We start from the raw sequence: 21,342 nt of genomic DNA, 5'->3' as shown, positions 1-21,342 counted from the left end.
CAATAGCAGTTTGCGTTTTGATTTGAGGTCATATTTCTGCTTGTTTTATATATAACGAAACAGATATTTCCATGGAAATAATAGGGTTTGCTCGCAGTAAGTGTATATTTGGACTGTCATCTCAAAAATATCTCCAATAAATGCTTTTAATTTATAACTGCATTTTAATTGAAAATCTTAGCATTTTTCTTTGATAAAATAAATACGAAGTAAAACCATGGAACAGATGTTTGAAATCAGTGCGGCTATAAATAATAAAGTTTTTCATAAATATGGAATTCTTTCACAGTATACCCGAATGTGCTCATATGGGCGGAGTAACCTTCACATGGATTCTTGACCAAAGATTAAAAAAAAAAAAAAAAAAAAAAAAAAAAATCTAATCTTTGCTTATCACTGTCGGCGTTCTCATCTTATCTTTTGATCTCCCCACCAAGTCAGCGTACCGGATGTCAGAAGGACGACATTTCAGTTCAGTAATAAGATCCTCTTTAGAAAAAGACCACGGTTGTCAGCGGTTGTTTTGAATGTTTGGCACATGGTGGCAGACAGATGGAGATTGTCTAAATATCACGGCGAACTTGCCGAATGGAGCGATCTTTGTTTCTGTATGTTACACTATGGGAAAAAAAAAAAGAAAAACAACACTTTGCACTATTGGAACAATGAGATGAATTCGAGGTATAAATTATATATATATATATATATATATATATATATATATATATATATATATATATATATATATATATATATATATATAGAGCTCATTTTTCTAGAATGCAGTTTTGATTGTTAGGTGTTTGTGAATCAGGTCTCGCGACACGTGTGCAGTCAACAATTAACTTTGATTCTAAAATAAACACAATCAACTAAATTATTGCAACATTATGATAATAACATCGCAAAACATAATGCATTTTGTCTTTACATTAAAACTAATACAGTAAGTAAGCAAAACCGCACTTACCATTGCACAAGCAATAGCAGGGCCTCCAAAACTAAAAATATAATAGTTGTCCACCCTTAGCCAGCAATAGTGATCGGTTCCATAGCTGTCGGGATCTATTAGAGCCGAAATTCCCACTACTAGTAATGGCACTACGTATGCTACGAGACAATACCATCGCAATCGCCACTTCTCCGAGTCAAAGATCTCCACTAACATCACATACAACTGGAAACTGTCCACGAAGGCCCAGGCGAATGCAGCGAGTAGTAAATAGTGGAGTATCCCCGCTACAATGCAACAAGCTCGGAATAATGTAGTTTGGTCAAGTCCACCGGCTACAGTAACCTCCGAAAGAAGCAGGCACAGACAAAGATGTTTGTGAATCACTGTCCTCTCACTCCGAATGCATCTAAAATGGGAATGAAAATCAAATACGAAGCTAAACAAATGCTATTTCATATAAAATGTATTGCAATTTTCAATACCTGATATCAATAACAAATTCACTGTTTGTTGTTGATAGCAGGTTTAAGTAAGGCCTCGTTTCTTAGTTCAAAGTAGGGGTGGATGAGTTGGAGTTTAGCCGGAACCTCCTTTGAAGACCAAATATTTTTTATTACTCGAAGCCATAAGTAAGCTAGGTGGCATTGGTGTCATCACACCGGACAATGAAAATCACCTACTAGCAATGAAAGTCTCATTTACCGTATTATACAAATGTTTTTTCTTTTACTTATAAATTGCAGAGGTGAGCCGATTCCTGTCAGCTACCGTGCAAAAAAAATAATAATAAATAAAATAAATGGTTCTCTGCAGTGTCAGCAGGGATTCTACACTGCAATTTCCAAGCGGATGTTTCTTCGTCAGCTTGGGTTCTGTGTCTGTAAAAAGATTAATAAAACCCTCCAGACTTTACCGACCATAGACAGCGATCATAGATGCCAACTTATTCTGTGGAGAGATGCGACATTATCGCGCAGTCAGCACTGATTTAAGATCGTAGCTGAGAAGATAAAGAGCTCAGTATGCTGTAGGTTTTATGTACAGAGCGGCACATACCAACTTTTCTGTGGGGATCCATGCGGAGGTTATTAGATTACCCCAGGGTTATCTGATACACTATTCAAATATGCGTTTGCTTCCGGAGGGATGGAGCGGGGAAGAGGGGAGGGGGAAGAGGAGAGTGAAGACCAACCGTTGCTGGAAATCTTCAATAGTTTTTTAGAGTTCGACAGCAGCGAAATGACAGCCACACACCCGAATTCTATGATCACATTTAAACTTCGCCCCGCAGCTCCGCTTCTCTGATTTCGTATTTTTCTGCGTTTTCGTTCGCTGGAAGCAAATCCCATTTAAAACAGAAATCGGCCTTCTAACGAAGTAAGGGCAACGTAGCACGAGCGCTGACAGCACACAATTGGTGCTGACAAGGCTCCTAAAAGTTACAACTTGACACAGGCCGACGCCACTTACCTGACAAACTGCAGGATCAGAAGTGTTACCAGGAAACACACCGTCGAAACTGCGCAGCCAACGTACACGATCACCCGCAAGTTCATTTCTTCGTGAGGGGTTGCCTAGCAACGAAAAACGTGAGTGGGTTTTAATTTACTTCACTTTTCAGACAATTCACTACACACAAAACCTCGCGTCAAACAAACAAACAGACCCACTTGGTATTGTGCTTCCCTCCCTCCCCTTGATTCAATGGATGCCTTCCCCGTTGTCATGGAGACCGATAATCGGATTTTATATCAGACTGTCTCAAACTTATGTTCACTCTTTTTCCCATCTCTCTCCCACTATCTATCTATCCTTTTCTTTTCTCTCTCTCTTTTTTTTGTGTGTTTTATTCTTCCTTTCCTGTCTTCCATTCTTTTTTCTCTCTATTTATTTTACTCTCAGTCTTTATTTCATTTTCCCTCCCACTTTTCTCCGTCTATCCATTTTCAACGAATAACTACTGAATAACTTTTAATGATTCAAATTTACATCAGTTGTCGCTTGAATGATTTCATTTGCATAATTCCATTTAAATGTGACGTACGTATTAGTCTCGTCTGCTTCCGCTAACACGCGTTTATATGAAAAACAATAGCTGAAAAATAACATATAACTTCTCAAAGACTTTCTCATGTTGGAGTTCCATTTATACATTTATTAGCCGTCAGTCTACTAACCTATTATTTCTCACAGATTTAATATTAGAAGCAGTACGATGTACGCGCAGTATTCACTAGAAGCTAATTACTTTCTAAGTAGAGTTCTGTTCAATTTCTTAATATATCTCTCTCGAGTTTCTTCGGATAACAACGTCTGTAATAATAGCCCTTGCTACAGGTTATTAGTGATGCCGTAAGGAAATTATTTTGCTCTTAAAATTAATCAAAATTTTCTTGAAAGTAAAACATTTCCCTATCTGAATAACAAGGTAAGGATGCATATACTTGACTCTCAGGAGTAATTAATAATTCTTATAATCTAAAATGAATTCACAAGCGAAACCTGTACGAACACGGATAGCATTCTGCGATGAGAAGAAATGCTAACATGCTCCTGAAGCGAGTTAAAATATGAAAATGCGATTTATGTAGGATGGTAGATCAGGTAATGTCAACTATTTGAAAAGCAACACAATTTATGCCTAATTTAGAAAGTTCTATTTGTCACAAATCATGGATTAAGCGCATGCGTAGTACGCACTATTTATATGAAGGATTAGTTGTTTTGAATTAACAATGACCAATCAGAAAAGAACGTCTTAATTGTCACTACATTGTTAGTTTTTTTACGTGAATAAACAATGCCTATTCTAACTTCAAAACCCTCTGTACGTTGTAGGGAAAAAATTAAATTCAGAAATGCATTAATTTTTTTTTTTTAATTTCATTCAAAAATTAATAGAACCGTTTTATTGACTCACCTCTGTTGGCGTCAGGTCCATGAGAAGAGCCACCGTGGTCAGATTGGCACACTGACACACTGTGTGAGTGATGTTGCTGTCGGTTACCCAGCATCCCTCTGAAGACCATATTCTGAAATGGTGATGTAAAATAACACTAGTTACATGTGCCTGATAATGCAGGAATGGTATCGATTCAACTATGAAAAAAAAAATGTTAAGCTAGGTGAAGTAAATAAAAAGAAAGAACACTTCCGTTATCTTCAATAAATATATTAGACTTAAAAAAGACTTTATTTTTGGCAACATTACGGTGGTTAAATTCAATCACCAAAGAGTTTGTGTCTACCAGTTCCATTTGTTCCTAGCTATTTTTATAGGAAGAAAAAAAAACCCATTGTACTTGGGTATCATCCCATAATAGTAAAATGTCACGAACTAATCTTGGAAGAGGTTTTTGTTAGGAGGGGAAAAAATGCAAACTGCTTATATTGAAAAAATATCGAAATCTTACCTCATGTTAAAATTCCAGAGGGCACATACAGGATTGGAGACGTTGTCTACCTGGAACAAGAAGGGAACAGTTCTTAAATATTGAAAAAAAAAAATAAAGAAAAGGCTATATAATCCCAGAATCTTCATCACAAAATATTTCAACTCGTATTGCATGTGATATCTCTATTGGAGTGCGTGATCCAATGGTGTGATGCGTACAGATGGATATAAACATAAGTAAATAATAATAATAATAATACTAGGAATCTCACAATATTTTTTCTCATTCTGTAAAGCAAAATAAATTGCATTTGACAAGATGTTATGTTTTCATCCTTTACCCAAGTGTAAGCAAGCAAACATTTGATTGTAAAGTATCTTCACGACTACATCACTTGTTCCAAATTGCCTCAATATGTCATGTTGCACCAAATATTTCCTTTCCGACATGTATTCTACTATGCATTATACACTTCCGGTTGCATCCATTATTGAAGTCTCATCAGTGTGAGCTAGACTCGTAGAGATGCTTGAAACAAATTCAGATGAAATCTGAATTTGTTTCCATTGCAGTTTAAAGAAGCGAAATTGTTTATGATAGGGTTTCTAAGGATTTTAACTATTATAAATCAGTTTTAAGATTTTTTTTTCTCCCCGTTAGTCTGAACCTAAACGGCTATGTTAAATCAATCACGAATGCCCATAAAAATCAACTTTGCGATCAGTGTGGAATTTATAAAATTAATGTTCACTAACAGTTATAAGGTCAACGCCAAAATGGTCAGTTTAAGTATTTCAATTCACCATTTTGATTTACTTGGACAATAAACATCTTAGAGGATTCGCCGATTATAACTGTCATCTTCATGTGATTGCCCATTAAAATTCTGATTGAAAGTTACATTTTAAACAACATTTATTTTTCAAGCCCAAATTTAATTTTTCAGTGCAATTCCGTTATTTCTCGTATAATAAAATAATCACAAGAGGCAAGTAACTTTGAGCTTACTGAGATCTGGCATCGGATAATGTATTGCGAGCCACTGCATAATACAACGCATTGTTCTTTGCCGGTGTAGGCTTATGGCACAGCTTCCGAGAATTAGAATTTTTCGTCTTCCTGCCTGCCTTCTCGAATACCTAAACGGAAGACTGAAAGTAATAAAAATATTTTCCTTTCATCCTCCTTGGTTGGCAACGAGAGAAGGAGAAATACATTGAATGGAAAAAGGAGAAAAAAAAAATTTCTTGCCTTGGCCTTTTTCATTTTATCGTGACTTTTACGGAGGCGTAGTGAATTGATTAAAATGAAGTAATGAAATATTCATCGAAGCAATAAAAAGAGAAACGAAATAAAAACAAAAAAAAAAAAAAATTCGTGAGGATAGCAGCAACATTGCTCATTGCAGTCAGAAGTTGCAAATTAGCATTTCTTATATTATTGCCGAGTTTCCATCAAGGAGGGTTGCCGTAGAAATACAGGGATTTTTATAACCGAAAATGCAGACGTTTTCTCTGATGTTTTATTAGATATGGGGAGAGGAGGGGGACTGTCCCTCTTGAGCACTACAACTGCTTTCGAAAAGAAGACCCAATTTACGTAAGGTTTCTCAAGAAATACGTGTTCCTTGGGAAATGTAAGAATGCCGCCGACAAGCAATGATAAGAAGGTTACAAAGTGCCACCTGGGGACAAGGTAACGCAAGTGTGGATAAGACAGCGATATTCAACAATTTACTACAGATGTAGCAACGCAACCCGATGAAATATTAAATACAGAAAGATGAAAGAGAGACAGACAGACAGACAAATTGGTCTGACTGATAAGCGACGGCTAAAGAAATTTGAATAAAGCAGAAATTGAGGACGTTATCCGAATTGTTCGAATCCCAGGTGTGTTAAGAAGACATTATTAATGCTGAGCATGCGTAATACCATCAACACCTATTTTTGATTTCGTTCAATCAGATAAGGGGCACAAAAATCGTACAAAAAATGTTGTTTTTCGTCTTAAGACGAGAGATGATGCTCAAAAACTATATTCGCTTTGCTAAAACCAAACTCTGCAGTAATAAGAAACAAAACTTCATTTATTCTGCGGGAAGAGGTAAAGAATGGTGATTATTATTTCTGAGGAAAATGAAGATGGAGAATAGCTTCATCTGATAGAATTTTGATAAACTAGGTGATAAGTTTCATGAATTTTTTTTTAATATTCAGTGTATTCATTGTATGACCATGTAATGACGCTCCGGATAGACGAACAAAGTAAAATCATTTTAAAAATATTAAATACCTACTGTATTTCAAAAAAAAAAAAAAATCAAAATGAGTATTTTAACATAATTCTGATAAAGTCAAGCTGGGTTATTATGGCAATAAGAAGGGAAGTTTAAAAATCGGGAAAACCAGAGCAACTTAATTGATGAACAAGTCTCAATGCATACATTTTTCCATCTATAACAACTTTGAATTATTTGTCAACATCAAAATTTTGGCATTAAATAATTTTACTGAACCGAAACGGTTTTATAGATTATTCAGTACGCTATTGGCCAATAGGAAGGACGCTGATTGTTGCAGATGGGAATGAGTCCAGAAATCAATGTGCAACAATGTTTGTCATCCGCAGATATTTTTGCATGGTTTCCTTTATACCACAAAACTTCGATTTTCCTCCTTCAGTATAGAAACAATAAAATTCAATTACTTCAAGAAATGGAATGAAATAATAAAGGGAAGAAATAAATAAAATATATAACTTATTAAAATGCGTAAATAACATTAAATCATCGCTCTTTATACAGTATGAAAAAAATAATCATCTATTGTACACCAACTATGGTGCAAACTACCTTTACCTGAACGTGCTGAAGAGTAACTGTAATTGGAACCTCCATGTTGATCGTAGGATGTCCAACTGCTGATGTGGCAATTATCCTAGAGTTCACGATCCGAGTGACATTGTTATTAGGCATATCCAGTCCGTGAATCTCCGACCCTAGTAAATCTCTCATATGGTCATAAGTGGCCAATATCACTCTGGTTACACCTAAAGTAAAGCAATAATATATAAATACTACAACATGAACACTAGCACTGATCACGTGGTTTTTGATAAACGTAACAAAGAGCGCACGTGGAAGTGATCATTGTTACGTAACACTTTATTGTACAGCATTTATTGATATCTGTCATTTTTTTTTTAAATTCAATATTTTTGAAGCATGCGCAGAACACACGTCTGGGAAATGGTTTGACTTTTTTTTTTTTTTTTTTTAATGTTGGTGCAAGTCCCGTAGTTATTGAATGGATCAAAGAGGACGTTGGTGAAGTTTCTGACAGCACATTGCGTTGCGTCTACCGAGTGATGCTACAGTTGACAATATCTCGGCCTTCTCATCTCTTGTCAAACACTTACCACTTTTCACACGATTTACACTGCATTGCTTTATTATTATTATATGCAATATAAAATGTTTTAATATATGTTGAAAAAGAACATACATGAGTGTAATTCATTTTATATTGTTGTAAATTATTATTTTACATTAATCTTTACTTGCGTTACACAACAATTCATATTTAATTCCCTGAATATCGTAATGTGATTGAATGACATAACAATTGTTTAGTTGCAAGACACTGCATTAAGCATTTGATTACTAGAAATATTCTGAAATCGCTATGGTTACGTCCATTGTTGAGTGTGTTTGTTTGTTATTAAAGTCTGGTCTCCATTTTTTTTTTTTTTTGCACTAATTTTTTTCACTGATAACAGTAGATTATTAGCACTGTTAATTCAAATGATTTTTAATATTTCTAGAAAACATATAATTATATTTTATTATAATGCATATGGAGATCAACAGAAGCAGGAAATTGTTAGTAAAGCCTGGGGGCATGTAATTAATTTCAACCCTCTAATTACGTCCTAGTTATCAGTACGGGAAGTTTATAAAATATCTTCGGTTATATATCCTTGAGATGAAGAGAACGCATATACGAAAAATATTATTCATCTTATAGAAGCAGAGTAATTCACGCATTCAACGTAATAGGTACTTGAGTATCCCAAATGACAGCTTGTTTTCTGCAAGATGACTTATGCTATAGAAATTGCACTCAAGACCACCAATTGATTCTCAATGAGTCTAGGAAGTCCTTGTTCAAAGAACCATTTAGGTAAGGTTGAACACTCTAATTACAGACACTTTAGATTACGATAACATCTTATAAGGTTATTTATAGCAGGAAAACAAGGTCATGCAACAAACATATTCCCTGTTGTGTTATCGCTACAATCTACCAACCAAGGAAATTGACGAATATCGTGTCTGAAGTACTTATCAGCGAATATGCATTCAGTTTATCGGCAACTACGAGGATAAACGTACATAGAACTAAAGAAAAATATAAAATTTCACTGGAATTCTGTACAAGAACTGTTGGACTTTCGAAGAAATGACATACCAGTTTTAAGTCCTTAGGAAAAAGTAAGGGAAAAAAAAAAAACTTTGATAGGATTGCCACGGGAATTTTTCCATCTTTGTCAACAACCATTTGGACATAATTTTCTTTTATTTTTTGCTATTTTTTTAAGTAATAGTCATTTTTAGTAAGCACAGCAACTACAATACTTACTATGAAATATTATATCGACAATAGTGAAGTTATCGTGGTTAAAATGCAAAATACTCAAGAATTAACCCGAGTCGAACAATTGGAGACATAAAAACCCCAGTTTAATGTAGAATATTTAAAATTTTATTTTAAGAAATCCTAAAGAACGATTTAAATAGAAATTAATAGAAAAGAAGCAGTTACTACCTTGTTTAGAAGTAGGCAGATCTCTAGAAGACAGTAAAAGGCAGTCTTCTGTCCTCCACCAAGAACGATCAAGCTCTGCTGGTACCATCAGATTTCCTGCATTCCAAGACTCCATCACCTTAACGGACAACACTGTAAATAAACAGAAATGCAAATAAAACGCTGTAAATAAACAGAATATGCAAATGATTAAAGATGAATGGTAGACAGGATTATTATTGATGATTTAAATGATAAAGGGAAGAACAATCATGAAGGAGGAGGAATATTCAGCAAGCATTACAGACTGAAATTATTAAATCGCTAGCAAAACGTGTAAAATACACTATGGCCCGGCTCTGTCGTCTATTTTACGAGGATGCGGCATATTCTATTCTAGCAGCATCCCATCAAATGATGAAGGCGACCGCAGTCTCCTCTGTTAGTATTTAGTACAATGGATTTTAAGACATCGACACAATTCAGGCAGCATAATCTTACACTACTAACACTACCCCCGTTGACGTAGACCTCCAGTGCGTGATGACTTTACGTGAATTTGTCTCCGGACTCATTAGCAGTGCAAAGTCGTAAACTCTGTACACTGCAGTATTTAGCTGAAACATACCATTAATCACCTACGTAGAGCCTCCTTCGGAATAATATTAGCGCTTACATTTACCTCATCAGCATACCAATTTACAAACCCACTAAACGAACGGGGGTTCGATGAGCTCCAGGTAGATGTCGCTGATGTCGCTAGTGAAATTTGATTGGGAATAAAAAGATGTGCTTCCTTGTTTCGCCAGCTTAGGAAACGAAGAGTAAGTAGAATGAGTACAGTGGATTCTAGCCACAGATAAATACTTCCCCGTCCCATGTAATGTTCCAAGACATCCGTTACTGTCTATAAGTTGATGGTAATATCACCACATTCCCTTTGACATTATATCAGATTTATTGTGATCCAATCACTGATAAGTAAAACAAAACCGATTATTTTCAACAATGAATATTACTCTGTTGTCATAGTAACACGGTTTACGATGTACTTTCAAAGCATAAATTGCCATAGAAATATTGAAAAACTTACAGATGTTGCTTTGGGATGCTCTCAAGGTATATTGCTTGTGATGAGACTCGGCAAGCAACCGCCCACTCCTTTCGATGCTCCTCATCAAACCAGAAGCTGCCCGTTTTTGTTGAGGAGGAGGAAGATCCTGCCACGAAGGATGTTGAAAGTCTTCTAGAAGGTTATTGCTGACCTCCAATACTGCCTAAACAAAAAAAAAAATAATAATAAAATAAAATAAAATATGGATAATTTTTCTCATTTGAATCAGAAATAATAGCTAAATGTTGCTATTACTCATTATTACGTAACGACAATGTTCGTATAAGTAGTTTATTTTAAAGTTATAAATAAAATTAAATCTGTATTTGAACGTGTCTTTTTAAATATTTTCTTTTTAGTTTCTTAGGAAAATGATTTTTATCTATACTCATGAATCAAAACATTATGACCAGTTTCTCCTTTCGCGAGATAACAGATGGCATCCATCTTGACACTGACTTCACTAGACAACGAAGGGATTCTGAGATATTCTGGACCAAACAGAACACCGTTCCAGAGGTCAACGACCAAGAGAGGCACTGACGTTGACCAGTGGATGCTACGTTTCACATGATCCCACAAATTCCTATGTGATTCATATCAAGAGCATCAGGTGACTATGGGAGCATACTGATTGTTTGGATATGCTCTTCAAACCCTACTTGCACATTACTGCCCTTGTGATATTATCTTGCTGGAACAGTCCAGCTCCATCGGCTAGCATTGTCACCAAGTACGACAATGTCTAGTCCGAAACAATGCTTAAGTAAGAACTAGCACTAAAGGTTAAGTGGAAATGGGAATGAGAGAATCCAGAGATGTGCGTGAAAACAATACCCATACGTGGATACCGCCATCACAGGCATGTTTCTAGCCAATTAGTTTGGATGGTCATAATTTTTTGGCTCATGGGTGTATTTTAAGGTTAGAATTCCTGTTGTTTAAGAACACTGGTTTTATTTACTAGAATACAATAACCTAGCATAATAAATATGAGTGTTACAATAGTGTTTACAACTGCAGTTCAATTTTTAAAGACGCAACTCAGAACAATTGACAGGAGAACTCGCACTATTTCAGACACACGCGCACACACGTGTGTTTCTTTTTCAACAAGAGTATATCCATGACGCTATCCCATTCTTCAGCTTTATGACCTTTTCTATAAATACCCAATAGAGATCGGTATAGCATGAAATTGATGAAGTTCTGAGAAGAAAGTCTAAACAATGTATAAATCATTCTTTATTATCTAGACTTTGAAGTTAATTATCAAAACTACAATAATGGAGAGAGACGAAATTATGGAGATTAATTTGATGTTTTCCTAACTACATTGGGAATTATCAATATAGATAACAGCCGAGTGTGTGCGTGCGTCTTTCTCTCTCGCTCACACACACACGAGAGAGAGCCAATTTCCACATAGTTGTAAAAATTCTTCACGCTGTCTTAATTTCAATTATTATGGCGCATACCCTTAACATATTACATATTACGTCTAGCACGAATAATTAGATTATAAATCATTTGATAATTCGTATACTGCGAAGGATCCTCCTTTTGATATCTTTAGAAACCCAAACTTAATGAAAATGAACACACACACTGAGAGTTCTGAGTTCTAAAATAATCGGAATTGTTCTGGAAAGGATGATAGAAGCTGCAATGTCCGTGCGGTTGGAATTTTTTTCCAAGTTTTTCTCAAGTTAAATAAATATCGAAATTTCATGAAAAAAAAAGATATTTTTCTAAATTAAAAAAACTTTTTTTTTCAATTATTTTTAAAATTAAGTTTATAATAACTATGGAACACAACCTTTGCTATCTTAGCATAAGAGACTGCTCTTGCTTTAAAAAAAGCGATATTAAATCAATTATTATTCTGTATGCTGTGGTTATTGACTCAGTCAACATTACAATCATTACTTCAAGCATATGTTTGATCCCATTTTTTTACCGTAATTCGCAAAACCTCCGTCTGTACACACACAAATGAAAGCTCTTAACACACGTACGTATTACAAATGTAAATAAAATGGCAGACCAAAATCCTTTCTGTTGGAAAGAAAATCGTAATTAAATATTCACAAGTCAACTAAATCATAAGTGCTTTGTGAGATTAAATATTCATATTAATGATGTTAATGACTGCCAAAGAAAACCCATTTAAAATTAAAGAAAAAAAAATAACTTGAAAAATTTTTTCCTTACGAAATTAAACTAGTTTGAATTCAATTTCTTACTGGAAAGAGAACAAAGCATCTCATTAAGACAGCTAAAGATTGCTTCACGCTTTGTTAATAAATGAAAATACTTATCAAATAAATGTAGATTTAGTTACATCGAAATCATCACAATCGGTTGTCCTTACAGCAGCTCAATAAACAGTCATCACACCTCCAGAACCATTTCATAGAATGGTAACACACGAACGACTGGCCAAGAACAAACTTCACAACACATTACTATAAAGGTTACACAAGCAGACTAGCAAATCTAGCAATGGGCAACAATAGAGATAATTAGTTTACTAATTGTTGCCTAGCAGCGAACATATCATTCGTATCAACGATTTATCGAAAGGCATCTACTACAAGTATCGACCAAGCACAATCGAAAGCAGAAACACGATCCCATCTTTCGGTAGAATGACCGTACAATTCCAGCAACTATTAATATCCATTGATTACTACTGATGTCCATCATAAGCATTTGAAATCTAATTCTGCAGAAATTATACCAAAACCTACAGCTTCAATCATGTAGTCTCGATAAGGTACAATAATCTCGTAAGATAGAACGAAATCGAGAAAGATATAAGTGAATAAATCAGGGTGTTTTGATACGGATGGTGTCGGGTGTATGATTTAGTGCACAAAATTACTGTGTGTGTGTGTGCTCGCGGGCGCAAGGCTGAAAGAGGTCAATGAAAGATCAAGGGAGATGACTGTTTCATTCTCATAAATGTGTGAAAAAATAATAATCGTTCTGCCTAGGACTCAAGCAGTGCACGTAACTGACGCCTCATGTCCTTAATTATCTTATCGGTAATCCGAAAGAAGGCTGTTTTTTTCCCTCACATCGTAATTTTGTGAGCAAGTGAAAGATGACTGCATAATATATTTTTTTTATGAAGTTTCAATCAGAGGTAGACGATGCTCCCCTGGCTATTATGGCGTTCCAAACAGGTTGTATTTCCTGTCTGTGCCTACGCAGAGAAAAACAAAGAAGATGAGACTTTTATAATCCCGGATAGCTAAACTAAATGATAATTAATATGTGACACTTTGGGATCAACAGAGGAATCATTTTGATCTTTTTTCCTGTTCAATGCTGAAACACATCGCGACACGCAAATATTTGAGATTTGTTTATATTTGACAGTCTGAAGCACTCGTGCTTTGCAATTATGTCCGTCCATCTGAGGTTCAACCACATCGCAATCACTTACTAGGATGAGAGGTTCTTCATCGCACTCCTTATAGCCCTGATCTAGCTATTAGCAACTTGCATCTGTGTGTGTGTGTGTGTTGGTCAGCAAAAGAAAGATGTCGCCCATTAACATCTCACAATCGATATTAAAAATGAAGTTCTGATTTTGATCGCTTCCTTGCCATCCAGTAGCATTCTCTGACGTGGGAATTAAAAAAAAAAAAATAATAAAAATATATAACTCACAGGACAATGAAACAAATGTCTCGACAAGTTTAGAGGTGGTGTTGAAAAGCAGTTTAAGCATTCTGATTTCATTTATAATAAACAGTAATCAATCTTCTGACGCCCTTTTCATTACCTTAAGGAAATTCGCAGAATTCTTTCAGCTCTTTTCGAAAATTCATAGGAGACAAATTTCTTCCTGATTATCACTAATATTGATGTAATCATCATAGTCAAATTAAAAATTCTAATTAAGTCAAATTCGAGATGACAGATTAATAATTTTGTTATAATCCTTAAATTGGAAATTAATTTAATTACGGGTTATAACAACATTTGTTATAATCCTTGAGTCTACGAATTGCATATGTACTGAAAACGAGCGTACGATAGACAGCTGTAGCCATTTCGTGTTCCTAATTCAAACGGGTATTATTAAGAATAAAAAAAATGAGCAAATTTTACAGCACGCTTTTTCTAATGTAGAATAAGAACCAATTCTTTCTAGAGCAAAAAAAAAAAAAAAAAAGATCAACTCACAAGAACAGTTGAAAAAAAAAAAATTAGAATAAATTTTTCTAATCGGTTACTAGAATTGAACTTCTTCTGCCCACAACATCACGGAAATTACCACGAGAATACTCACCTTTTTTTCATTTGTATATTCTGAAATGTTTATAGCACAATCTATCGAACATAAAATGCTATTAATGACCTTTAAGTCGTAAATTTCTAGTACGCCTAAGAATGGTTTCGCTCCTCAGTAATAAGTAGGCTTGAAGACTGTGATGATTATATATATGCAGTTAACGAAGTCTTGCCTTTAAAATTTACAAGCATTGCATATGGAGGCAAAAAAAAAAGAAAAAACACCTTATATCTTCAGTCATTTAAAACATATTATTATTACTAAATGCTAATGTGATATTGACTTTCTGATCATCGGTTGAGATAAGGACTGCAATAACATTAGTGTATTAGCACATTGTTTGAACTAAGAATCACAATTAGTTCAGTTTATTTATTGTTGCCAGTGATTATATTTAATTTCAAATCATGTTGCCTAATTCTGCAAATAAAATTATTTAAGCGATATTTCTAGATAATAAATTTTAATAAAAATTCCAAATTTCATTACAATTCGTTCAGGAGAGCAAAAACCGAAATGCGAAGAGAAAAAAGCGACAGAAGGACGAAAAAAAATCATAAAAGTGCTTACGAAGTTTTGCGAAAAGTTCCCAAAATCAACGGAGACAAAACTTACAATCTTAGGCAGTGAGATATTGTTATTAGGATGCGGGGGGAGGGGATGGGTTCCCCCCCTTCTAGACTCATCGATCTACTGCACTCCTGCTGTCAGAGATTCACAAGAAAGAGATACGGGATACATCTCTTCCCTTATCACTCTTCTAACAGGTTTTTATGTATTTTATCATTCCACCCCACCCTTTACCCTTTTTGTTAATGATCTTTAGCAATGTAGCTCAAGCACAAAACCCCACACCCATCCTACCCCCCCCCCCTCGTTCATTCCAAAAATCAATATCAGCCTCTTAATTATATTCATTGTTTGTTCGTTATCATACGCTACAGAGAAGAGCGGGGCGATGTCAGACTAATGAATCCAGTGACAGACCACTCTCCCGAGTAAACTACCGTGACGCCACCAGTGGGGTGTTGCTACTAATCTGTCTACCTAGTGTCCGCAGAGGGTTGGCGATCCTCCTACTACACACGCGCACACACACACACCAAAAATTAAGTGATATTGCTTTTCGGCAAACAGCACTAATGGTCTACGGCAAACACACGTGCCATATCTCGTCCCGTGTTTGGCTTTGTGTGCGATCGATAACCATGAGTTTGTTTCTTTGTAGTCTTCTGGTTTTACGGCAGCGATGAATCAATTACGTTGTCTCTACCGCAACTCCTTTTCTATTCCGAGGGTTGAATAGGGTCTGTCGATTGTGTGTACTTCGTCGAGTAACGAAAGCATCTTTGATAAAGGTGAACAATGAAAAGATGGACTACGCAGCGACCAGAGATGTGTGTGTAAGAAAAAAAGATGTTCTGTAGTGTAGAACTAATCACTGGTTCCTTCAGATATGTGCTCAAGAAATGCTAGTAGAAAACCCAAAAACTACAAGCTATGGCTTAAATGCTATAGAAGTATTCAATTGACTTTAGGAGTGATTGCAGTTATAAGTGGCTGCTGATTTTTCGAGTGAAATAATATTATAACGAATCTCTGTAGATAACTTCGCGAATAGCATATTCGCGAATTTACTATGATTATTTAATTAAAAAAAAATACTGCATTTAAGTATTTATTACTTGAAAAAAGTTTGAAAAATTCCACTAGCTGACTAAAAGGCTTCAAATTAATTAACAAAAAAACTTCTGATTTTTTAAAAAACCCGTTGTTGATTATAAAATAGTTTGATTGCAAACCAATCATAATAACTAATAATAATAATAATTCTATAGGAAGTGAAATCAATATAGACCAAAATGTCGTTCTTAGCTAATTTGTATTGAAGTTTAACTGCGCATGATCCAATCGTCACTTCCTAGAACAACAACTGCTTATCGGATTGGTGCACTTCGAAGTAAAATAGTTTAGAAAGTATTGAAAAAAAAAAAATTCATTTTTAAGTAAGCCATATCTTGACTTTAGAGTTTTATTTTCTACAAAAGGAAGGAGATGAAATTACAGACAAAAAAAAAAGGGTTAAAACCCATCTTTAAGTGATTTTAATTGTTTTCTCGAATACTTGCAGCGTGCAATTGTGTTTTAACCAAAACTATACAAGTGTTTACAGTAGTGTTATACAAGATTTTATGAAAATCAAACAGGTGATCTTACACAACGCAAAACGTTTCTGGTCTCGAACATGATCACTCACTTTGGCGGTCAGCTAGCTATCACGTTAACGCCATCTACCAAATTTAACACCACTTACAAAAGAGGTAACAATTGATTGTTAACATACATGCACACACTGGTTTTCGGTAAGCCAAATTAACACTGAACTGGTAGTTATTTAAGTGGATGGCATTACTTTAGCAACGTTTGATATCTTTATATTTAATTACGCAGGTTATATCGATGGATACACAACTGCCATATCACTTAAACTAAACAATGCATTTATGAATCACAACATTGATACTCATTTATTATAATAACAGTTACAAATAGGTTGACTATTGAATCTTGAACGAAGTGCTAGCATGTTTACCTGTGTCAACTCCTGCAGAAGACGTTGTCTTTGTTTTTCTTCAGCAATGTCATGAACTCTTTCGGCCATTTTGGAGATTAATCTGTGAAGAACGTCTGTGGTCTGTAAGATATCCCCTCCATATAATGGCTTATCGCGCGTAATGGTAGCTAGTTCGCCTGCAAGGTTAACTACAGAATCTCCTTCGAGGATCTGCAATAGAAGAGTCATGTTAAAAATCTTTTAATACGCATGCTTTAATTTTTTAAGTCGGAGTCAAAAAAAAAAGAAAAAAAAGTTGATTCATTATATAAAGGCATAGGAGAAGAGTGAACGTTGCACGAAGGAAAAGTGGGACTCAGCCATGTTAGTTGATGGATATGACAAGATTATAAAGCTAGCAATTTTTAAATAATTAGTTATTAATTATCTAATCAACATACTTCATTGCTTCAATGGACTTAAAATAATAAAATAATTTTTTAAAAATAAAATCAACTGTACACTGCGACTAGCTTATCCGGTTTTTTTAATAATCGGATCTGTAGAAGTATATAGAAGTGAGAAGTTTTAATTTTCTAGTGTACAAATTATATATTAAATACAATATATAATTTGTTTGCTTTTTTTTAATTCCTTTTGCAATATACGTGATTTAACTTCGAAAATGTCTCTCTGTTAGTCTTGTGAAAGTGCACACTTGAATGTAATGAATTTTCCAATATAATAAAACCTGCTCAGATTTCTTATAAAACAGATGGAGGGACAGTTCCTGAGGATAAGTTAAGAAAGGAATTTAAACAAAGTACATTTCTACGTCTTGAAGATCCGATTGCTACTTGTGCAACATGCTTGAGTGCCATCCAAAAATCGTCTTTCTAAATCTCATCAAAATGGAATGTCCGTATACAACAGATGATTGAATGGACAACCAGCAAGCAGTTTATTTCCAGGCCAAGAGAATTCACTCACTACCTACCTTAAAGCCAAGTTCTTTAAGTTTTCTTAGATGGCAAGAAATTTCATTCTTGTTTTACTCGGTTGAAATTTCAAATGGGTTTAGATTAGATTTCATGTTGATCTGTTTCTTCTCTCATTTCAGAACGAAGAAATGAAGACAAACAAGACGATAGAAAGAAGAAGAAAAAAAAACAGATTATATTTCTCGTCCTTTGGCGAGTCGTAATGGCATTTATATCAGCATCCAGGTAATCCGAATCCGTAATACATTTACTGCGGTATTCCTTTACCGCATCCGACTAAAAATAACTGGCGACCAACCAGTGAAGAAACACGAGATGGAGCTGTAATAAGTTACGTTACACTAAGACGGAGGGCAGATAACAAGTAACAGAATTTCTCGAGACGATAATGTTTGAGGTAGGGAGGAGGAGGATGCTAAGACGCACGTGGCTTTTTCCGATAACGGCAACACAGGAAGAGCGCATTTCTCTCCTATTCTTTTTTTTTTTTTCTCTCTCTTTCCTCTTCAGAAAACTAACACTTCTCCAGCAATCAGAACAATTTTCCGGGATGCAATACGAAGAAGTAGTTCGAAGGCAACACGCATCTTACTCATTGTTTGTCGGGGGTTTATTTGGTGGAGACAAATCAAAGACGGAAGGCTTGCGGTCATTCAGCTTCTGCATCCGCGAGCTTCGTCTAATGAGAAATGATGCAGTAGAAGCTTCTAGAGTGAGAGAGAGAGAGAGAGAGAATAAGGCCATGCCGTTGGTTTTTATTCTACTTCTGGCACTAACTTTTGGCGTGTTCGTCTCTTGATCACCTTATTCCAACACCTTCCGCCTCTGTGGCGTCGGAACTTTTCTGGGTTTTTTTTTTTTTTTCCACCACGAACGACATCTCATTTCCAACGTACACGATTTGTTCCGGATCTCATTTCAACATTGGCTGTCAGCACGCAAATCGTTTTGAATATCACGTTTCTACTTCCGTTCCGATTCTATACGTTTGCCGTAAATTGGACGACAGGGACGGTCTCATTCAATTTTCAAAAATCGTTATCATCCCTCATGATGACCGCTGTAAAGCAAAATTAGATATTTTATTGCCGTAGATCAATGCACGCATGATTCGGGTTTCATTGCTTTTTGTCTCCAGTCTCATTGCTGCTCAAACTGTTTTTTTTTTCTTTATGGTATTTTGTTCAATAATGAAATACAACAAATTAGTTCATCATTGCCATCCTTTCTTTCATTTCTTACCAAAGGGGAAAAAAAAAAACTAATTCCTCAAAGAAATCAATGTTATTTGTAATTATAGTTAATTTCTAAGTAGGCAGCTAGCTTACGTTTTTCTTCATGTTATCCACCCATATAGATGTGCACTCGCTGAGGTCTGGTGTATCCGGAGTCCAATGATTGCTAATGCGATCGCAGCGCCACTTCGCACGACCTGTGGGAAACAACACATTCATAATTTGTATACTAAATCCCAAATATTATAATACAATTTATATTCAGATTAAAATGAAAAAAAAAAAACACATTTTCGAATTAAATAAAGTTGACTGTAATAAGAACTGGTCTCGCCCAAGTCTGTATCATATTAAAGAATATAAAATTATAGGAAAATACACATAACTTCCATACAAGTGAAGTTTAGTATTCTAGTTTTGATAATACTGCATAATATTGCAGTCATTTAATTTCGATTACAGTTCAAAGCCTTTACATTGTGGTAAAGACTTTAAAAAATCACAGCGAATGTGTTTCACCCAAAAAAAGGATGCTGAAAAGACACCGTTAAAATGGAGTGTGCCGATATCGAATTTAAAAGTCAATTTCTCTATCGAAATACAACACGTAAAACCGCCGTACGCTAAAGGTTTTGTGATGTTCGCCGTTCTTAAGATTAACAGGAATCCATCGGTGTCAATAAAGTGGTGGTTTTCCCAATAGTTCTAGGATGCTCTTTACAAAACGGATGAATAAGACTTGTTTGAAATATGAATGACCTTCGGGTAGTTTTTCTCTTCTTTACTCTCACCATGTAAGTGTTGAAGTCGTAAATCTTGACAGCTATTTTAATTCTGGGACAAGCAAAGCTCATTATTTTCATGTATCGATAGGGAGAAACGACTTGTAATCGTTAAAAGAATTCCAAGGTTTCTTCTTGTAGTGTTTACTTCACGCGGTGCCAGCAAAAATTGATTCAAGCTTTGCAATCCTCTCAGTAAAAATATCTCAGTGAGCTGAAATTCAATACGTTGAAGTATGTAAACCATCCATTGATATTAAACTGAGACAGCTTCAGCACATATTCTATGAAGATTACGTACAGCCGATAAGTCTACTTCCTTGTTTAATAAATATAAAATTAATTTAGAAAGAACCTCAACGTTTAATTGAAATAATTTTGAGATTTTAAAGTAATGAGCATAACCATGCACCATCGTTAAGTAATCAGTTAACTTGCTGAATTATCCGCGTGAAGAATGACCATTTCGGTGATTATGTACACTAAAGAACAGCGCAAAGTGATTCCATTTGATTTGGTGATTAATAATTTATGAGAAAAACTGCAAAGTATACTCTATTCGATCACAAAAGAAATGGAGAAATTATGAACAGAATTAAACCAGGAATCAGTAATAGAAAAAATATAAACGTAAATAGATGAAACACGTTGAAAGAATGGAAACAGAAAGATTACCAAAACTAGCCTTGAATTACAAACCATTAGGAAAAAAAAAAACCAGGACATCCTGTTTAAGAGATTCAACGATGATTTCTAAAGCAGGAACAGGCCACTCTAGGCCTGTTCCTTGAAAAGCGTGATGTTGATAATATGAATATTCCTGCCAAAAGGGAAAGAATATAATAAATGATACACTTATGTTAGTATTGCTGTCATTCAGTTTTGATCAATATGATTAATGTATCATTCAGTTTTGATAATAATGATCTTGGTAAAACTTTTTCTTCTATTATCGAAATATCTGAAGGTAGAAGTTCTATAAAAATCAATTTTAGCAACCAGATGGAATGAAAGAATGTCAAATATTTGTGTTAAAGCAAGTCCAACAAGCTCGAGAATGGAAAGCAACAAAAACCGTCATAAACTTTGATCCACTTTTATGGTATAGGAGAGGAATTTCAATTTGCGGAACAATGCAAATCCCTTCAGTAATTTACAGTCCTCTAATTCAACTATGAATCTATAAATA

The 21,342-nt window shown here is 35.0% G+C and overlaps 1 protein-coding gene across 1 annotated transcript in view; it reads right to left on the bottom strand.

The window, feature by feature from the left end:
- The window catches only part of LOC150108581 (latrophilin Cirl-like), a 191,347-nt gene that overhangs the window by 14,294 nt on the left and 155,711 nt on the right, over positions 1-21,342 (bottom strand). The window contains exons 7-15 of the mRNA XM_090390865.1: positions 19,465-19,568; positions 17,175-17,366; positions 10,252-10,435; positions 9,180-9,311; positions 7,211-7,401; positions 4,369-4,418; positions 3,876-3,987; positions 2,426-2,529; positions 971-1,361 (exon numbers count right to left, since the gene is read on the bottom strand). Of these exons, the coding sequence (XP_090246991.1) occupies positions 971-1,361; positions 2,426-2,529; positions 3,876-3,987; positions 4,369-4,418; positions 7,211-7,401; positions 9,180-9,311; positions 10,252-10,435; positions 17,175-17,366; positions 19,465-19,568 (1,460 nt within the window). The remainder of the gene's footprint in view (positions 1-970; positions 1,362-2,425; positions 2,530-3,875; positions 3,988-4,368; positions 4,419-7,210; positions 7,402-9,179; positions 9,312-10,251; positions 10,436-17,174; positions 17,367-19,464; positions 19,569-21,342) is intronic.

This window comes from Typopeltis vanoorti, chromosome 3, assembly GCF_054136105.1.
Source record: "Typopeltis vanoorti isolate ZY-2024b chromosome 3, IOZ_Tvanoo_1.0, whole genome shotgun sequence".
NCBI classification, from domain to species: Eukaryota; Metazoa; Arthropoda; class Arachnida; order Uropygi; family Thelyphonidae; genus Typopeltis; species Typopeltis vanoorti.
This window is presented reverse-complemented; position numbering and strand designations above follow the sequence as displayed.